The 21,286-nt window shown below is 38.3% G+C and overlaps 1 protein-coding gene across 1 annotated transcript in view; it reads left to right on the top strand.

The window, feature by feature from the left end:
- Positions 1 to 21,286, top strand: part of kalrna (kalirin RhoGEF kinase a) — a 261,174-nt gene that overhangs the window by 84,343 nt on the left and 155,545 nt on the right. The window contains exons 5-15 of the mRNA XM_061970917.2: positions 2,684 to 2,798; positions 6,171 to 6,363; positions 6,426 to 6,599; positions 13,560 to 13,643; positions 13,760 to 13,891; positions 13,953 to 14,075; positions 18,084 to 18,206; positions 18,276 to 18,467; positions 18,591 to 18,722; positions 18,820 to 18,918; positions 20,854 to 20,985. Of these exons, the coding sequence (XP_061826901.2) occupies positions 2,684 to 2,798; positions 6,171 to 6,363; positions 6,426 to 6,599; positions 13,560 to 13,643; positions 13,760 to 13,891; positions 13,953 to 14,075; positions 18,084 to 18,206; positions 18,276 to 18,467; positions 18,591 to 18,722; positions 18,820 to 18,918; positions 20,854 to 20,985 (1,499 nt within the window). The remainder of the gene's footprint in view (positions 1 to 2,683; positions 2,799 to 6,170; positions 6,364 to 6,425; positions 6,600 to 13,559; positions 13,644 to 13,759; positions 13,892 to 13,952; positions 14,076 to 18,083; positions 18,207 to 18,275; positions 18,468 to 18,590; positions 18,723 to 18,819; positions 18,919 to 20,853; positions 20,986 to 21,286) is intronic.

The following is a 21,286-nucleotide window of genomic DNA, read 5'->3' as shown; positions in this document are numbered from 1 at the left end:
TCTAAAAAAAGCAGAGACCTAATCCTGAAGCCACCAATCCGGATCTCCTCAACGCCCAGACTGTGTCTAGAGATTCTGTGTAAAAAGTTATGAACAGAATCGGTGACAAAGGGCAGCCTTTGCGGAGTCGTATCCGACTTACAATGCGGACCAAGCTCGGACACCGATCATACAGGGAGCGAACCGCCACGATCAGAAAGTCCAAGACCCCATGCTGCTGAAGCACTCCCTACAGTACTTTCCGAGGGACACGGTCGTAGGCCTTTGCCATGTCCGTAAAACACATGTAGACTAGTTGGGCAAACTCCCATGCACCCTCAAGGATCCTGCCGAGAGTATAGAGCTGGTCCACAGTTCCACGACCGGGACAAAAACCACACTTCTCTTCTTGAATCCGAGGTTTAACTATCCAGCGTAGCCTCCTCTCCAGTACACCTGAATAGACTTTACCGAGAAAGCTCAGGAGTGTGAGGCCGCCATAGTATACAGCCCACCCAAATCTGACAAGTAAAAGCTAACCTAAAATCCAAATCTGACCTAAAAATCAAATCTGACCCAAAAACTAAATCTGACCTAAAGACCAAATCTGACCTAAAAACCACATCTGACCAAACAACCAAAACTGACCTTGAATCCAAATCTGACCTAAAAACCACAACAACCTAATCTGACCTTGAATCCAAATCTGACCTAAAAACCAAATCTGACCCAATAACCACATTTGACCTAAAAACCAAATCTGACCCCATAACCAAATTGGACCTAAAACAAATCTGACCCAACTAAATCTGACCTAAAGACCAAATTTGACCCAACAACAAAATCTAACCTAAAAAACAAATCTGACCGAACAACCAAATCTAACTTTACAACCGAATGCGACCAAAAAGACTAATCTCATCTAAAAAACTAATCTGACCTAAAACCAAATTGACCCAACAACCAAATCTGACCTAAGAACCAAATCTGACCTAAAACCCAAATCTCACCTAAAAACCAAATCTGACCCAACAACCAAATCTGACCTAAGAACCGAATGCAACCCCAAAACTAACAAAATGATGTAACTGTAATCCTTTCAGTAATAAACAATAATATTTACATTAATAATTATCATTATTTGAAATAATAAGCAACAACATTTGCATTAATAAAAAATATTTTCACAAATAATATTGTATTAATAAACCATAATATTTGCAAAAACTAAACAATATTATTTGCATTAAAAACAATAATGTTGCAATAATAAACAATAATATTTACAATAATAAACTATATTATTCACAACAATAAACAATAATATTTACAATAATGAACAGTTATATTTGCACTAATGAACAATCATTTATACAAAATTATATTTACTCAAATAAACAATATGTGCAAAAATAAACAATACTATTTACACAAAAGGCAATAATTTTTCCAAGATTTAACAATCATATTTGTAATAATATGTATATATAGTATGTTTGTATTAATAAACAGCAATATTGCAATATCACAATATAATATTAGCAAAATATTAACCATAGTATTTACCTTAACAACAATAATGTTGCAATAATATTACGGTAATAAACAATATTATTTGCATCAATAAACACAAATATTTGCATTATTAATGAGTACCTTTATTAATAATAATAATGTTTGCATTATTAACAATAAAAGTGCATTAATAAACAGTTACCGGTATATTGCAATAATGAACAACAATTTGTACAAAAATCATGTTTACAAAAATAGACAATCATATTTGCATCAATAAACACAAATATTTGCAAAGTAAATTGTAATATGGGCAAAAATAAACCGTATTATTTGCAAAAAAGACAATCATATTTGCAAAAATGTAACAATCATATTTGTAACAATAATCAATAGTGTTTTTTGCATTAATAAACAATAATATTGTATTAATAATTCATACAATTTGCAAAAACTAAACAATGACATTTGCGTGAATTATCAATAACATTTGCAATAAAAAAACAATATTATTTATATAAATGATATTTGCAATAATTAACAATAATATTTGAATTAATAATTTATATTTGCAATAATAACATTTGTATTAATAACAATAATGTTTAAATAATTAACAATAAACAGTTATATTAAAATAATGAACAGTATGAAAAAAAATATTTACAAAAATAAACTGATATATAATTAAAAATAAATTATAATATGTGCAAAAATAAACAGTATTATTTGCAAATCATAATTCCAAAGATTTAACACTGTAAAAATAATCAATAGCATGTTTTTTGTATTATTAAACAATACTTTTGTATTCATAAATTATAATATTTGCGTTGCAAAAAATAAACATTTGCAAAAAATTCTAAATATTTGCATTGATCAACAATCATATTTGCAATAAAAACAATATTATTTGAATTAATAATTGATATTTGCAATAATAATAATATTTTTATGAATAACAATAATGTGTTTCAATAATAAACAATAATATTCACAATAATAAACAGTATTATTTGCAAAAGAGTCAAGCATATTTCCAAAAAATCAAACAATCACATTTGTAATAATAAACAGTAATATTTACAATAATAAACAATATTTTTTACAATAATAAACAATCATATTTGCTACACTAAACATTACTTTTTGCAATAATGACCATGATACTGTTTCTTATTGTGCACAGGTGGGCGGGACAAACGAGGAGGTCCGATCCTGACGTTCCCGGCAAGAAGCAACCACGACCGAATAAAGCAGGAGGACCTGCGGAGGCTGGTCACGTACCTGTCCACAGTCCCCAGGTGCGCGACAAGCAGGGGCGCCAAATGGCGGCGGGATGAAGCGGGCAGCTTTTGATGCTGGTCCTGGTTGGTGTCAGCCGAATCAAAGCAGCAGATGGAGCCAGTTTAGATTTGCATGGGCATGAAAGCACTCGAGTGTTGGCAGCAGAACCACAGACGGACTCACTTCAAGCCTCTTTAGTCCCAGGGCAGGAACTGACCAGACCACTTGGCATGTTTTCACTTCACGGTCAATGATCCAAATAATGTCTTCATACAAGTGTCTCGCGTCTGGTTCAGTCCCTGGATTTGTGATCCCCTGGGACTCCAATCCTGGGTCGTCGGGCATGAGAGATGAGCGTGTTAGTCACCGAGCTAAAAGCCCGTCAACGTTAAATAATTTGTTAATTGACGGAATGATGCCTTTTTAGCATGCTAACGTTACTATGCTACCTTTTTTTGGCTAATTTTGCAAGTATACACCTCAGCAACAAATATTTTTTTACTTAAAGGAACGATACCTCCTAGCATGCTAACATTACTGTGCCAGCTTTTTTTTTTTTGCTAACTTTGCAAGTATTCACCTCAGCATCAAATATTTTGTTACTCGACCGAACGATAGCTCTTAGCATGCTAATATGTATGCTAGCGCTTTTTTTGCTAATTTAAAAATGATACACCTCAGCGTCAAATATTTTGTTACCCGACGAAACAATACCTCTTAGCATGCTAACGTTACTATGCTACCTTTTTTTGGCTAATTTTGCAAGTATAGACCTCAGCGTCAAATATTTTGTTACTTGACGGAATGATGCCTCTTAGCATGCTAATGTTACTATGCTAGCTTTTTTTGGCTAATTTTGCAAGTATACATGTCAGCGTCAAATATTTTCTTTGATGGAATGATACCTCTTAGCATGCTAACATTGGTATGCTAGCTTTTTTTTTGTGCTAATTTTGCAAGTATACACCTCAGCGTCAGATATTGTATTTAACGGAATGATGCCTTTTTAGCATGCTAACGTTACTATGCTACCTTTTTTTTTGGCTAATTTTGCAAGTATACACCTCAGCTTCAAATATTTTGTTACTTGACGAAATGATGCCTCCTAGCATGCTAACGTTACTATGCTAGATTTTTTGGCTAATTTTGCAAGTATACATGTCAGCGTCAAATATTTTATTTGATGGAATGATACCACATGCTAACATTGGTATGCTCGCTTTTTTTTTGCTAATTTTGCAAGTATACACCTCAGCGTCAGATATTGTATTTGACGGAATGATGCCTTTTTAGCATGCTAACGTTACTATGCTACCTTTTTTTTGGCTAATTTTGCAAGTATACAGCTCAGCGTCAAATATTTTGTTACTTGATCGAATGATGCCTCCTAGCATGCTAACGTTAGTATGCTAGCTTTTTTTTATGGTGATAATTTTGCAAGTATACACCTCAGCAACAAATATTTAGTTACTCGACCGAACGATACCTCTTAGCATGCTAATATGTACGCTAGCTTTTTTTTTGCTAATTTAAAAATGACACACCTCAGCGTCAAATATTTTGTTACCCGACGAAACAATACCTCTTAGCATGCTAACGTTACTATGCTAGCTTTTTTTGGCTAATTTTGCAAGTATACATGTTAGCGTCAAATATTTTATTTGATGGAATGATACCTCTTAGCATGCTAACGTTGGTATGCTAGCTTTTTTTTTGGATAATTTTGCAAGTATACACCTCAGCGTCAGATATTGTATTTGACGGAATGATGCCTTTTTAGCATGCTAACGTTACTATGCTACCTTTTTTTTGGCTAATTTTGCAAGTATACAGCTCAGCGTCAAATATTTTGTTACTTGACGGAATGATGCCTGTAAGAATGCTAATGTTAGAATGCTAGCTTTTTTTTTTTTTTGCTAATTTTGCAAGTATACACCTCAGCAACAAATATTTTTTTACTTAAAGGAACAATACCTCGTAGCATGCTAGCATTACTATGCCAGCTTTTTTTGTGCTAATTTTGCAAGTATTCACCTCAGCAACAAATATTTTGTTACTCGACCGAACGATACCTCTAAGCATGCTAATATGTATGCTAGTTTTTTTTGCTAATTTAAAAATTAAACACTTCAGCGTCAAATATTTTGTTACTCGACGAAACGATACCTCTTAGCATGCTAACGTTACTATGCTAGCTTTTTTTTTTGGATAATTTTGCAAGTATACACTCAGCGTCAGATATTGTATTGGACGGAACGATGCCTTTTTAGCATGCTAACGTTACTATGCTACCTTTTTTTGGCTAATTCTGCAAGTATACACCTCAGTGTCAAATATTTTGTTACTTGACGGAATGATGCCTGCAAGCATGCTAATGTTAGTATGCTAGCTTTTTTTATGAGCTAATTTAGTAGGTATACACCTCAGTCATATTTTGGTATTTGATGCAGGGTAGCATTTTAAACAATTTTTTCAGGTACACACCTCAGAGAGAGATATATTTCTGTACTTGACACGTTGCAGTTAGCATTTTGCATGCTAACATTATCATGCTAGCTTTTCTTTAGCTTATTTAGCAGGGTTACACCTTAGTATGGTATATTTTGGTATTATATGATCCTAACTGTGAGCATTCTATTGTAAGTTTGTTAGCCCCGACTTAAACAAGTTGAAAAACTTATTGGGGTGTTACCATTTAGTGGTCAATTGTACGGAATATGTACTGTACTGTGCAATCTACTAATAAAAGTCTCAATCAATCAATCAATAGCACAGTACTGTTAGCATGCTAGCTTTCTTAGCTCATTTTGCTCATCTTTTTTGTTACTTGACGCTATGTAACAAGCGTGCTAACTGTTAGCATTTCAGTCCAGCTTAGGCTCTTCAACAAAACTTCGACTAAAGCCGCTGTGGAAGTCGCTTCCTAGCAGCGCCACTGTAGACACGGCACCAGAGCCAAGCGTGTAGGTTTTAACAAGGTTTTAATGTACATATAGTTATCAAAAGTCTTTCTCCAGCAGATTGTGACCTTTCAGTCACGTCCGTATCATCTCTCCTTCTCTGCTCCCAGCTGCTCACTGTTAAAGACAACAGATGATTAGATTACCACGTACCACCTGTGAAATCTAATCACCTGCCAGCTGTGTCTCGCCGTCAGCCCCTATCCGATGGTGCTCCGCCCTCAACACCATCGACAGAGGCGGTGACCTTTGCTCCTGCAGGCGCGCCGATCACACTCTCCCTCCACAACCGCATTTTCTAGTTCTTTGAAAAAAAGTCTAGATATTGTTCGGGTTTTGAGGGTGACCACGCATCCTTTGATTTGTCAGTCTGTGGTTCTCCATGGACCCCCGGTTCTAGAAGCCAACAAGTTCTTGTTCTGTGTGCAGCGAGGATGTGTGCAAGCGAGGCTTCACCGTCATCATCGACATGCGCGGCTCCAAGTGGGAGTTGATCAAACCTCTCCTGAAGACCCTGCAGGAGTTCTTCCCGGCGGAGATCTGCGTGGCGCTCATCATTAAACCCGACAACTTCTGGCAGAAGCAGAAGACCAACTTTGGCAGCGCCAAGTTCTCCTTCGAGGTGGGCGTGCGTGCGTGCGTATCTCCAGTATTTTCAGCTGACATGTTCCTGGGTCCCACCAGACCAGCATGGTGTCCGTAGAAGGTCTGGCCAAGCTGGTGGATCCTTCACAGCTGACGGACGACTTCGAAGGCTCCTTGGACTACAACCATGAGGAGTGGATGGACCTCCGAGTCTCCCTGGAGGAGTTCATGTCCAACGCTGTTCACCTGCTGTCCAGGCTGGAGGACCTGCAGGTGACACCATTAATGGATGAATGGGTGAAGCAGAAGATGACCTGATTTATGGACTGATTGGTACATGGATGGACTGGTTATTGGATGACTTCATGGATGAATCGATGGCTGGAATAAACTGCGGTTGACTAGATGAATGAGTGAATTGACAAATATATTGTTAAATCAAAGCCATCACATTTTTTCTTAATCCACAAACTCATTCATTCATCAGTAGTTGCTACATGCATTTACCCAAATATTAATCCGTTCATCAATCAGGTCTTCTACTGATTGATGAAGATGAGTTTGACTGAGTGGATGAACAATTATATCGCTGGCTGGCTGGATTAATTGGTGAATAGATGCATGAAATAATGAATGAATGAATCCAACAATGGTTGGAAGGATGAATCCTAGGATGAGTTCCAGGATGAATCCAACAATAGCTGAAAGGATGAACTGATGGATGAATTGCACCATAGTTGGAAGGATGAACAGATGCTTTTTTAATGGATGAATTCAATAGTGGATGGAAGGATGAATGTTTTAATAGATGAATCCGACTTTAGTTGGAATGATGAATGGATGAATCACACAATGATTGTAAAGATGAATGGGTAAATGGTTTAATGGATTAGTCCAAAAATGGTTGGAGGAATGAATGAATGAATTAATGTTAATATGAATGAATCCAACAATGGTTGGAAGGATGAATTCAGGATGAATCCAATAATAGCTGAAAGGATGAACTGATGGATGAATTACACCATAGTTGGAAGGATGAACGGATGCTTTTTTTAATGGATGAATCCAATAGTGGATGGAAGGATGAATGTTTTAATAGCGGAATCCAACTTTAGTTGGAATGATGAATGGATGAATCACACAATGATTGTAAAGATGAATGGGTAAATGTTTTAATGGATTAGTCCAAAAATTGTTGGAAGAATGAATGAATGAATGAATGTTAATATGAATGAATCCAACAATGGTTGGAAGGATGAATTCAGGATGAATCCAATAATAGCTGACAGGATGAACTGATGGATGAATTACACCATAGTTGGAAGGATGAACGGATGCTTTTTTAATGGATGAATCCAATAGTGGATGGAAGGATGAATGTTTTAATAGCGGAATCCAACTTTAGTTGGAATGATGAATGGATGAATCACACAATGATTGTAAAGATGAATGGGTAAATGGTTTAATGGATTAGTCCAAAAATGGTTGGAGGAATGAATGAATGAATTAATGTTAATATGAATGAATCCAACAATGGTTGGAAGGATGAATTCAGGATGAATCCAATAATAGCTGAAAGGATGAACTGATGGATGAATTACACCATAGTTGGAAGGATGAACGGATGCTTTTTTTAATGGATGAATCCAATAGTGGATGGAAGGATGAATGTTTTAATAGCGGAATCCAACTTTAGTTGGAATGATGAATGGATGAATCACACAATGATTGTAAAGATGAATGGGTAAATGTTTTAATGGATTAGTCCAAAAATTGTTGGAAGAATGAATGAATGAATGAATGTTAATATGAATGAATCCAACAATATAATCTTACTTATCTCAACATATGAAATGTAACTTACTTCACCAATTATTATTTATTTACTTATTTTATTGTGATTACTTATGGAGTATATTGTGAATAAATTGAGAACAGCAAGTGAACAAAAGTTTTAGCAACTGTTATGTAAAAGAAAAGGGGTAGGATTAAATAAGCTCTGCTTCTTCCTACTCCTTTTCGAACATGTTGAAAAGAGAAACTGGAGATTGTGATGTATCATGTTGTATACTTGCATGTTCGAAATAAACTCAAACTCAAACTCAAACTCAAACAATGGTTGGAAGGATGAATTCAGGATGAATCCAATAATAGTTGAAAGGATGAACTGATGGATGAATTACACCATAGTTGGAAGGATGAACGGATGCTTTTTTAATGGATGAATCCAATAGTGGATGGAAGGATGAATGTTTTAATAGCGGATTCCAACTTTAGTTGGAATGATGAATGGATGAATCACACAATGATTGTAAAGATGAATGGGTAAATGGTTTAATGGATTAGTCCAAAAATGGTTGGAGGAATGAATGAATGAATTAATGTTAATATGAATGAATCCAACAATGGTTGGAAGGATGAATTCAGGATGAATCCAATAATAGCTGAAAGGATGAACTGATGGATGAATTACACCATAGTTGGAAGGATGAACGGATGCTTTTTTTAATGGATGAATCCAATAGTGGATGGAAGGATGAATGTTTTAATAGCGGAATCCAACTTTAGTTGGAATGATGAATGGATGAATCACACAATGATTGTAAAGATGAATGGGTAAATGGTTTAATGGATTAGTCCAAAAATGGTTTGTAGGAATGAATGAATGAATGTTAATATGAATGCATCCAACAATGGTTGGAAGGATGAATTCCAGGATGAATCCAACAATAGCTGAAAGGATGAACTGATAGATGAATTGCAGCATATTTGGAAGGATGAACGGATGCTTTTTTAATGGATGAATCCAAGAGTGGATGGAAGGATGAATGTCTTAATAGAGGAATCCAACTTTAGTTGGAATGATGAATGGATGAATCACACAATGATTGTAAAGATGAATGGGTAAATGGTTTAATGGATTAGTCCAAAAATGGTTGGAGGAATGAATGAATGAATTAATGTTAATATGAATGAATCCAACAATGGTTGGAAGGATGAATTCAGGATGAATCCAATAATAGCTGAAAGGATGAACTGATGGATGAATTACACCATAGTTGGAAGGATGAACGGATGCTTTTTTTAATGGATGAATCCAATAGTGGATGGAAGGATGAATGTTTTAATAGCGGAATCCAACTTTAGTTGGAATGATGAATGGATGAATCACACAATGATTGTAAAGATGAATGGGTAAATGGTTTAATGGATTAGTCCAAAAATGGTTTGTAGGAATGAATGAATGAATGTTAATATGAATGCATCCAACAATGGTTGGAAGGATGAATTCCAGGATGAATCCAACAATAGCTGAAAGGATGAACTGATAGATGAATTGCAGCATAGTTGGAAGGATGAACGGATGCTTTTTTAATGGATGAATCCAAGAGTGGATGGAAGGATGAATGTCTTAATAGAGGAATCCAACTTTAGTTGGAATGATGAATGGATGAATCACACAATGATTGTAATGATGAATGGGTAAATGTTTTAATGGATTAGTCCACAAATTGTTGGAAGAATGAATGAATGAATATTAATATGAATGAATCCAACAATGGTTGGAAGGATGAATTACAGGATGAATCCAACAATAGTTGAAAGGATGAACTGATGGATGAATTGCACCATAGTTGGAAGGATGAACGGATGCTTTTTTAATGGATGAATCCAATAGTGGATGGAAGGATGAATGTTTTAATAGACGAATCCGACTTTAGTTGGAATGATTAATGGATGGATGACTTTGTGGATGAATCACACAATGATTGTAAACATGAATGGGTAAATGTTTTAATGGATTAGTCCAAAAATGGTTGGAGGAATGAATGAATGAATGTTAATATGAATGAATCCAACAATGGTTGGAAGGATGAATTCCAGGATGAATCCAACAATAGCTGAAAGAATGAACTGATGGGTGAATTGCACCATAGTTGGAAGGATGAACGGATGCTTTTTTAATGGATGAATCCAATAGTGGATGGAAGGATGAATGTTTTAATAGATGAATCCGACTTTAGTTGGAATGATGAATGGATGGATGACTTTGTGGATGAATCACACAATGATTGTAAAGATGAATGGGTAAATGTTTTAATGGATTAGTCCAAAAATGGTTGGAGGAATGAATGAATGAATGTTAATATGAATGAATCCAACAATGGTTGGAAGGATGAATTCCAGGATGAATCCAACAATAGCTGAAAGAATGAACTGATGGGTGAATTGCACCATAGTTGGAAGGATGAACGGATGCATTTTTAATGGCTGAATCCAATAATGGATGGAAGGCTGAATGTTTTAATAGAGGAATCCGACTTTAGTTGGAATGATGAATGGATGGATGACTTTGTGGATGAATCACACAATGATTGTAAAGATGAATGGGTAAATGTTTTAATGGCTTAGTCCAAAAATGGTTGGCGGAATGAATGAATAAATGAATGTTAATATGAATGAATCCAACAATGGTTGGAAGGATGAATTCCAGGATGAATCCAACAATAGCTGAAAGGATGATCTGATGGGTGAATTGCACCATAGTTGGAAGGATGAACGGATGCATTTTTAATGGATGAATCCAATAATGGATGGAAGGATGAATGTTTTAATAGATGAATCCGACTTTAGTTGGAATGATGAATGGATGGATGACTTTGTGGATGAATCACACAATGATTGTAAAGATGAATGGGGAAATGTTTTAATGGATTAGTCCAAAAATGGTTGGAGGAATGAATGAATGAATGTTAATATGAATGAATCCAACAATGGTTGGAAGGATGAATTCCAGGATGAATCCAACAATAGCTGAAAGGATGAACTGATGGATGAATTGCACCATAGTTGGAAGGATGAACGGATGCTTTTTTAATGGATGAATCCAACAGTGGATGGAAGGATGAATGTTTTAATAGATGAATCCGACTTTAGTTGGAATGATGAATGGATGGATGACTTCGTGGATGAATCACACAATGATTGTAAAGATGAATGGGTAAATGTTTTAATGGATTAGTCCAAAAATTGTTGGAAGAATGAATGAATGAATGAATGTTAATATGAATGAATCCAACAATGGATGGAAGGATGAGTGAATGGATGCATGTTTTGATAGATGAATCTCTTAATGGATGGAAGGATGAATGGATGAATGACTTGATGTATTAATCTAACAATGGATGGATGAATGACTTGATGTATGAATCCAACAATGGATAGAAGGATGAATGACTTGATGTATGACTCCAACAATGGTTGGAAGGATGAATGGATGAATGACTTGATGTATGAATCCAACAATGGATAGAAGGATGAATGACTTGATGTATGACTCCAACAATGGTTGGAAGGATGAATGGATGAATGACTTGATGTATGAATCCAACAATGGATAGAAGGATGAATGACTTGATGTATGACTCCAACAATGGTTGGAAGGATGAATGGATGAATGACTTAATGTATGTTTCCAACAATGGATGAATGGATGGATTCATGTTTTATTAGATTAATTTCGCAATGGATGGAAGAATGAATGGATGAATGCATTGATGTAGTAATCCAACAATGGATGGATGGATTCATGTTTTAATAAAATAATTACACAATAGATGGAAAAATGCACAGATGAATGACTTGATGTATGAATCCAACAATGGATGAAGGATGAATTGATGAATGACTTGATGTATGAATCCAACAAGGGTTGGAAGGATGAAAGGATGAATGATTTGATGTATGAATTTAGCAATGGATGAATGAATGCATCTAACAAAGGATGGATGAATGAATGGATGAATGACTTGATGTATGAATCCAACAATGGATGGATGAATGACTTGATGTATGAATCCAACAATGGATGAATGGATGAATGACTTCATGTATGAATCCAATAGTGGATGGAAGGCTGAATGGGTGAATGACTTGATGTATGAATCCAACAATGGATGGAAGGATGAAGGACTTGATGTATGAATCCAACAGTGGATGGAAGGATGAATGGATGAATTACTTGATGTATGAATCCAACAATGGATGAAAGGATGAATGGACGAATGACTTGATGTATGAATCCAACAATGGATGGAAGGATGAAGGACTTGATGTATGAATCCAACAATGGATGGAAGGATGAATGACTTGATGTATGAATCCAACAGTGGAAGGATGAATGACTTGATGTATGAATCCAACAATGGATGGAAGGATGAATGGATGAATGACTTGATGTATGAATCCAACAGTGGATGGACGTATGAATGGATGAATGACTTGATGTATGAATCCAACAGTGGATGGAAGGATGAATGGAGGAATGACTTGATGTATGAGTCCAACAATGGATGGAAGGATGAATGACTTGATGTATGAATCCAACAGTGGAAGGATGAATTACTTGATGTATGAATCCAACAATGGATGGAAGGATGAATGGATGAATGACTTGATGCATGACTCCAACAGTGGATGGAAGGATGAATGGATGAATGACTTGATGTATGAATACAACAGTGGATGGAAGGATGAATGGAGGAATGACTTGATGTATGAATCCAACAATGGATGGAAGGATGAATGACTTGATGTATGAATCCAACAGTGGAAGGATGAATGACTTGATGTATGAATCCAACAATGGATGGAAGGATGAATGGATGAATGACTTGATGTATGAATCCAACAGTGGAAGGATGAATGACTTGATGTGTAATGAATGACTTGATGTATGAATCCAACAATGGATGGAAGGATGAATGGATGAATGACTTGATGTTTGAATCCAACAGTGGATGGAAAGATGAATAGATGAATGACTTGATGTATGAATCCAACAGTGGATGGAAGGATGAATGGAGGAATGACTTGATGTATGAATCCAACAATGGATGGAAGGATGAATGACTTGATGTATGAATCCAACAGTGGAAGGATGAATGACTTGATGTATGAATCCAACAATGGATGGAAGGATGAATGGATGAATGACTTGATGTTTGAATCCAACAGTGGATGGAAGGATGAATGACTTGATGTATGAATCCAACAATGGATGGAAGGATGAATGGATGAATGACTTGATGTTTGAATCCAACAGTGGATGGAAGGATGAATGACTTGATGTGTAAAGTATGAATCCAAGGATGAAAGGATGAATGAGGTGTTTGACTACAGCAGTTGTATTATTTGCTGCTTGGATTAAACATGTGTTGTTTGGTGTGACAGGAAGTTCTGTCCAAGAAGGACTTCCCGTCTGACGTTGAAGGATCTCGGGGGCTGATAGAAGAACACACTCAGCTGAAGAAGAAGGTGAGGACCATCTGGAGGTGAAGAATGATGGCTTGGTCTTCAGAGATGAGACCAGCTGGTGTGCAGAGTGGCTCAGCTGTCAGCTGTCAGCGTGATGTCTCCTGTTCCTGCTGAAGGTGCTGAAGGCTCCAGTGGAGGAGCTGGACCGGGAAGGCCAGCGCCTGCTGCAGTGCATCCGATGCAGCGACGGCTACTCGGGGAGGAGCTCCATCTCCGGCGCCGCTGACTTCCAGAGTCTGGTGCCCAAGGTAAGGGAGAGCTTGGAAGCAAAGACTAGAGACAGAGCAGCTAAGCGGGGTATCTTCTCAGGTGGCCAGTCTGCTGGACAAGCTGCACTCCACCAGGCAACATCTCCACCAGACCTGGCACGTCAGGAAGCTGAAGCTGGACCAGTGCTTCCAGCTGCGCCTCTTTGAGCAGGACGCAGAGAAGGTGAGCGGCGTCCATCCAAATATCTTTGCGCCGATAAAGGGCCCGCTGTCGTGTGACCTAAAGGAGAACATTCGCGCTATCGTCATGTGACGCTACGCCGTTAGCTGCAGCTTCCATTCATCATCTTGTCCAACATCTTAGCTCAAGCTTCCATTCATCATCTTGTCCAACATCTCCTCTGTGAAGGAAAGTATGAAGGTGGAGCTGCAACCAATCAGATAATGTAGCCTTCACTGACACACACATACTGTCTGACACTTGTGTTGCCTTCACTGACACACATACAATCTGACACACGTGTTGCTTTCACTGACACACACATACAATCTGATACACATGTTGCCTTCACTGATACACGTACAATCAGACGATATTGCCTTCACTGACACACACATACAATCTGACACACGTGTTGCCTTCACTGACACACATACAATCAGACAATGTTGCCTTCACTGACACACACATACAATATGACACATGTCTTGCCTTCACTGACACACACATACAGTCTGACACACACACACACACACACACACACACACACACACACACACACACACACACACACACACACACACACACACACACAATCTGAAACATGTGTTGCCTTCACTGACACACGCATACAATCTGACACATGTGTTGCCTTCACTGACATACACATACAATCAGACAATGTTGCCTTCCCTGACACACACTTACAATATGACACACATCTTGCCTTCACTGACACACATACAATCTGACACACACACACAATCTGAAACACGTGTTGCCTTCACTGACACACACATACAATCTGACACACATGTTGCCTTCACTGACACACACATACTGTCTGACACTTGTGTTGCCTTCACTGACACACACATACTATCTGACACACATGTTGCCTTCACTGACATACACATACAATATGACACACATCTTGCCTTCACTGACACACATACAATCTGACACACACACACAATCTGAAACACGTGTTGCCTTCACTGACACACATACAATCTGACACACATGTTGCCTTCACTGACACACACATACTGTCTGACACTCGTGTTGCCTTCACTGACACACACATACTATCTGACACACATGTTGCCTTCACTGACATACACATACAATCTGACACTCGTGTTGCCTTCACTGACACACACATACTATTTGACACACATGTTGCCTTCACTGACATACACATACAATCTGACACTCGTGTTGCCTTCACTGACACACACATACTGTCTGACACACGTGTTGCCTTCACTGACACAGATACAATCTGACACATGTTGCATTCACTGACACACACATGCTGACTGACGCATGTTGCCTTCACTGATACATATACAATCTGACACACATGATGCCTTCACTGACATATACACAGAATTTGATACACACATTTCCTTCACTGACATACAAACTGACACTCACGATGCCTTCACTGACATATACACAGAATATGATACACGTGTTGCCCTCACTGACATACAGATACAAACTAACACGTGTTCGTGTTGCCTTCACTGACACACAAACTGACACACATTTGTGTTGCCTTCACTGACTTACACATACAATTTGACACATATGTTGCCTTTGCTGACATATACACAAACCCTGATACGTGTTTCCTTCACTGACATCAAACTGACATATCTGTTGTTTTCAGTGACAAATAAAAACTAACTTGTGTTGCCTTCACTGACAAATAAACTGACACATTTGGCCTTCACTGACACAAACTTACACGTGTTACCTTTGCTGACACACACGCACAAACTAACACACGTGTTGCCTTTGCTGACACACACACGCACAAACTAACACACGTGTTGCTTTCGCTGACACATACAAACTGACATGCATGTTGCATTCTCTGACACACACATACAGACTGCCCCTCGTATTGCCTTCACTGACTCAAAAACTGACACAAATGTTGCATTCACTGACACACACATACAGACTTCCCCTCGTGTTGCCTTCACTGACACACAAACTGACATACGTGTTGCCTTCACTGACACACACACACACACACACACACACACACACACACAGACATGTGTTGCCTTCACTGACACATGCATACAGGCTGACATACGTGCTTCCTTTACTGACATACAAATTGACACACACTTGTGTTGCCTTCAGTGACACACACACACACAAACTGAAACACGCCTTGCGTTTACTGACATACAAACTGACGCACGTGTTGCATTCACTGACATACAAACTGACACACACTCGTGTTGCGTTCACAGACATACAGTATACACAGAATCTGATGGACGTGTTGCCTTTACTGACACACACACACAAACTGACACATGTTGCCTTTACTTACACACAATCCAACACATGTGTTGCCTTCGCTGACACACACGCACAAACTAACACAGCTGTTGCATTCACTGACACATACAAACTGACACACATGTTGCATTCACTTACACACATACAGACTGCCCCTCGTGTTGCCTTCACTGACACACAAACTGACATAGGTGTTGCCTTCACTAACACACACAAACAAACTGACACACGTGTTGCCTTCCCTGACTTACACAAACAAACTGACACACGTGTTGCCTTCACTGACATTAACAAACAAACTGACACACGTGTTGCCTTCACTGACACAAATTGACACACGTGTTGCCTTCACTGACACACACATACAATCTGACACATCTGTTGCCTTCACTGACAAACACAACAAACTGACACACGTGTTTCCTTCACTGACACACAAACAAACTAACACAGGTGTTGCATTCACTGACACATACAAACTGACACACATGTAGCATTCACTTACACACATACAGACTGCCCCTCGTGTTGCCTTCACTGACACACAAACTGACATAGGTGTTGCCTTCACTAACACACACAAACAAACTGACACACGTGTTGCCTTCACTGACACAAATTGACACACGTGTTGCGTTTACCGACAGACACAAACAAACTGACACGTGTTGCCTTCGCTGACACACAAAAAATTGACACACACCGACACGCACAAACTGACACGTGTTGCCTTCAGTGACATAAACATTCAAACTGACACACGTGTAGCCTTCACTGACACACATACATTCTGAAATGTGTTGCCTTCACTGACATACAAACCGACACGTGTGTCGCTTTCACTGAAACACACATACAATCTGACATGTTACCTTCACTGACACACAGACTGACCCACGTGTTGCCTTCACTGACACACACATACAATCTGACACATGTGTTGCCTTCACTGACAAACACAACTGACACACGTGTTTCCTTCACTGACACACACAAACAAACTAACACAGGTGTTGCATTCACTGACACATACAAACTGACACACATGTTGCATTCACTTACACACATACAGACTGCCCCTCGTGTTGCCTTTACTGACACACAAACTGACATAGGTGTTGCCTTCACTAACACACACAAACAAACTGACACACGTGTTGCCTTCCCTGACTTACACAAACAAACTGACACACGTGTTGCCTTCACTGACATTAACAAACAAACTGACACACGTGTTGTCTTCACTGACACAAATAGACACACGTGTTGCGTTTACTGACACACACATACATTTTGAAATATGTGTTGCCTTCACTGACATACAAACCGACACGTGTGTCGCTTTCACTGAAACACACATACAATCTGACATGTTACCTTCACTGACACACAAACTGACCCACATGTTGCCTTCACTGACACACACATACAATCTGACACATGTGTTGCCTTCACTGACAAACACATTCAAAACTGACACACGTGTTGCCTTCACTGACGCACACACACAAACACAATCTGAAATACGTGTTCCCTTCACTGACACACAGCCACATGTATTATTATTCATTTTAAAAATAAAACGTAGTAAATCCAAGGTGAAGTAGCTCTGCCCACATGTGGCCACTAGGGGGAGATGCCTGATGCTAAGCTAGGCTAACGCGAGTGCGGCCGTGTGTGCAGATGTTCGACTGGATCATCCACAACAAGGAGCTGTTCCTGCAGAGCCACACAGAAATCGGCCGAGCGTACCAACACGCCGCCGAGCTGCAGACGCAGCACAACCACTTCGCCATGAACTCCATGGTAACCCGCGCGCCAACCCCCGCTTTTGCTCCACTGGTGCCCCCCCAACTGGTTTGTGCCTCCCCGCAGAACGCCTACGTCAACATCAACAGGATCATGTCGGTGGCTGCCCGCCTGGCGGAAGCGGGCCACTACGCCTCGGCGCAGATCAAACAGATCTCGGCTCAACTGGACCAGGACTGGAAGAGCTTCGCCGCCGCTCTGGACGAGCGCTCCACCATCCTCGCCATGTCGTCTGTTTTCCACCAGAAGGCAGAACAGGTGGGCAGGAGAGTGTGATTCAAGTCTGGAGGGGAATTTACAAGACAGAGGAAAAAGGCGCCACTCGGGGGCAACAGACAACCAGAGAGAAAATCGCTCTAATGAGGTTTTTCTTCCCTCCAGTTCTTGTCGGAGGTGGAGGCCTGGTGCAAGGTCTGCAGCGAGGGCGGGCTGCCGTCCGAGATGCAGGAGCTGGAGCTGGCCATCCACCGCCACCAGAGCCTCTACGAGCAGGTCACCCAGGCCTACGCCGAGGTACACGCCTTGAAGAAGTCCATTCCCCGTTCCGCTGCTGCCAGAGCGCCGAATAGACCCCTCCGACTTGTTCTGAGTTTCTCTCCCTGACTTCCAGGTGAGTCAGGACGGGAAAGCCCTCCTGGACGTCCTGCAAAGACCCCTCAGTCCGGGCAACTCGGAGTCCCTGACGGCCACCGCCAATTACTCCAAAGCAGTGAGTGACTCTTCTTCTGCACTTTCGCAGGAAATACAACTCGGGGTGTCCCGATCCCATACCGATATCAGTCGGATAACACCAAAAAACAAGCATTAGATTATACGGGCTTGGGTGTAAATTGTCCAAAGTATAGACTACTAGGAGTTAGCAGCTACACAACAGCAAAGCACACAATAGCACACAAGCTAGACATACAGTTCAAAGAATACTGCAGTGTAAAACAGCACGTTTATCATAATTTTATAATTATTATCATATAATTATTATACTTATATAAAATGTATTATGATTATTATGTAATTATTTTGCTTAATTTATTTTATTAATGCCATTTATGTATTATAACATGTTTATTCATACTACACACACAAACACACCCACATATATATATATTTTTTTCTTTTTCTTGAGGAGATTGTTTCTCATCCTGCAAACAGTGAAATAAAGTGTATATATTAATAATAATGTATTTTTTTAAAGGAAATGTTCTTACTTATATTTATCTAAAAACCCTAAAAAGTAAACCCTAATATTCATAGCTGCAATATAATTATTTATTTTAATTATTATTAAAATGATTTTAATTATATCATTAGTAACATATCATTATTATACCTTTATATAACAATTAATTAATATTAATTTTGTAATTATTTTTCTTAATTTATTTTATTGTTGTTATTTATTTATTATAAGATGTTTATTTATAATAGTATGTGTGTTTTATTTATATTTTTTCTTAAGGACATTTTGTTTCTAATCCTGCAAAGTGACCAACGGTGAAATAAAGTGTATATATTAATGACAATGTACTTTTTTAAGGAAATCTTCCTCCTTATATGTATTTGCTATTATGGTATTCAATAAATCACGAGAAAACATCTGTGCAAAAAAAAAAACTTCAATAAAAATATTCATAGTTGCAATAGTGATATTTATTATTTGTTACTATTTATATAATTATTATGATAATTTTATGATTATCATAATGACATATAATATATTATAAGTATTATAATATATTATAATACTTATAATATATAAGTATTATAAGTATTATAATACTTATAATACACATATAATATATTATAAGTAGGGCTTCACGGTGGCAGAGGGGTTAGTGCATCTGCCTCACAATACGAAGGTCCTGAGTAGTCTTGGGTTCAATCCCGGGCTCGGGATCTTTCTGTGTGGAGTTTGCATGTCCTCCCCGTGACTGCGTGGGTTCCCTCCGGGTACTCCGGCTTCCTCCCACTTCCAAAGACATGCACCTGGGGATAAGTTGATTGGCAACACTAAATTGGCCCTAGTGTGTGGATGTGAGTGTGAATGTTGTCTGTCTATCTGTGTTGGCCCTGCGATGAGGTGGCGACTTGTCCAGGGTGTACCCCGCCTTCCGCCCGATTGTAGCTGAGATAGGCTCCAGCGCCCCCCGCGACCCCAAAGGGAATAAGCGGTAGAAAATGGATGGATATTATAAGTATTTTAAAGTATGTTTTTATTATTTTTATTATTTTATCATAAGATATCTATTTATTTATTTACTTTTCTGACTAATTAATAACAAATCTGTATGTCTATTTATTTTAGGAGATTTTGGAGATTAGAAGATTTTGTTTGGAATTCTGCAAAGTGACTAAAAAAGTGTACTGTATATATTTATAATAATTTATAAAAGCCCAAAAAAGAAAATAATTATTTTTAGTTTAGGCAATTGTCTTATTTATTTTATCATTGTTATTAAAATTATTATAATTATTATCATATAATTGTTATACTTTTATATAGTGTATTATAATGATTTTGTAATTATTTATTTTATTTTATTTTATTATTGACATTTATTTATTTCAAGATGTTTATTAAAACTATATATTTACATTTTTTTGTAATTTATGTATTTTATTTTTATTTTCCTAAAACCCTGTTCAGGTCCACTGTATCCTGGATGTGGTTCATGAAGTGCTCCACCATCAGCGTCGTCTGGAGAACATTTGGCAGCACCGAAAGGTCCGCCTGCACCAGAGACTGCAGCTGTGTGTCTTCCAGCAGGACGTCCAGCAGGTAAAACACACACACACTCACACACACACACACACACACACACACACACACACACACACACACACACACACACACACACACACACACACACACACACACACACACACACACACACTTACACACTTGCTGTAAGTTAAAAAAAAGAAATCCTCCTCAAACTCCCCAAAAAGCATCAATCCACACAGAAACACGTACCAGAGCAACAGGTGGCGCTATAACTGTTATGCATGTTAACCCATGAGAAGCCTCTCCAGGAAGTTGCCATGTCCCCAAATGGTCCTAAAGTGTGCGTGTAAATTAA

Source organism: Nerophis lumbriciformis, linkage group LG13, assembly GCF_033978685.3.
Source record: "Nerophis lumbriciformis linkage group LG13, RoL_Nlum_v2.1, whole genome shotgun sequence".
In the NCBI taxonomy this organism is placed as follows: Eukaryota; Metazoa; Chordata; class Actinopteri; order Syngnathiformes; family Syngnathidae; genus Nerophis; species Nerophis lumbriciformis.
Note: the sequence above shows the minus strand (reverse complement) of the source record. Positions and strands in the feature narration are given on the sequence as shown.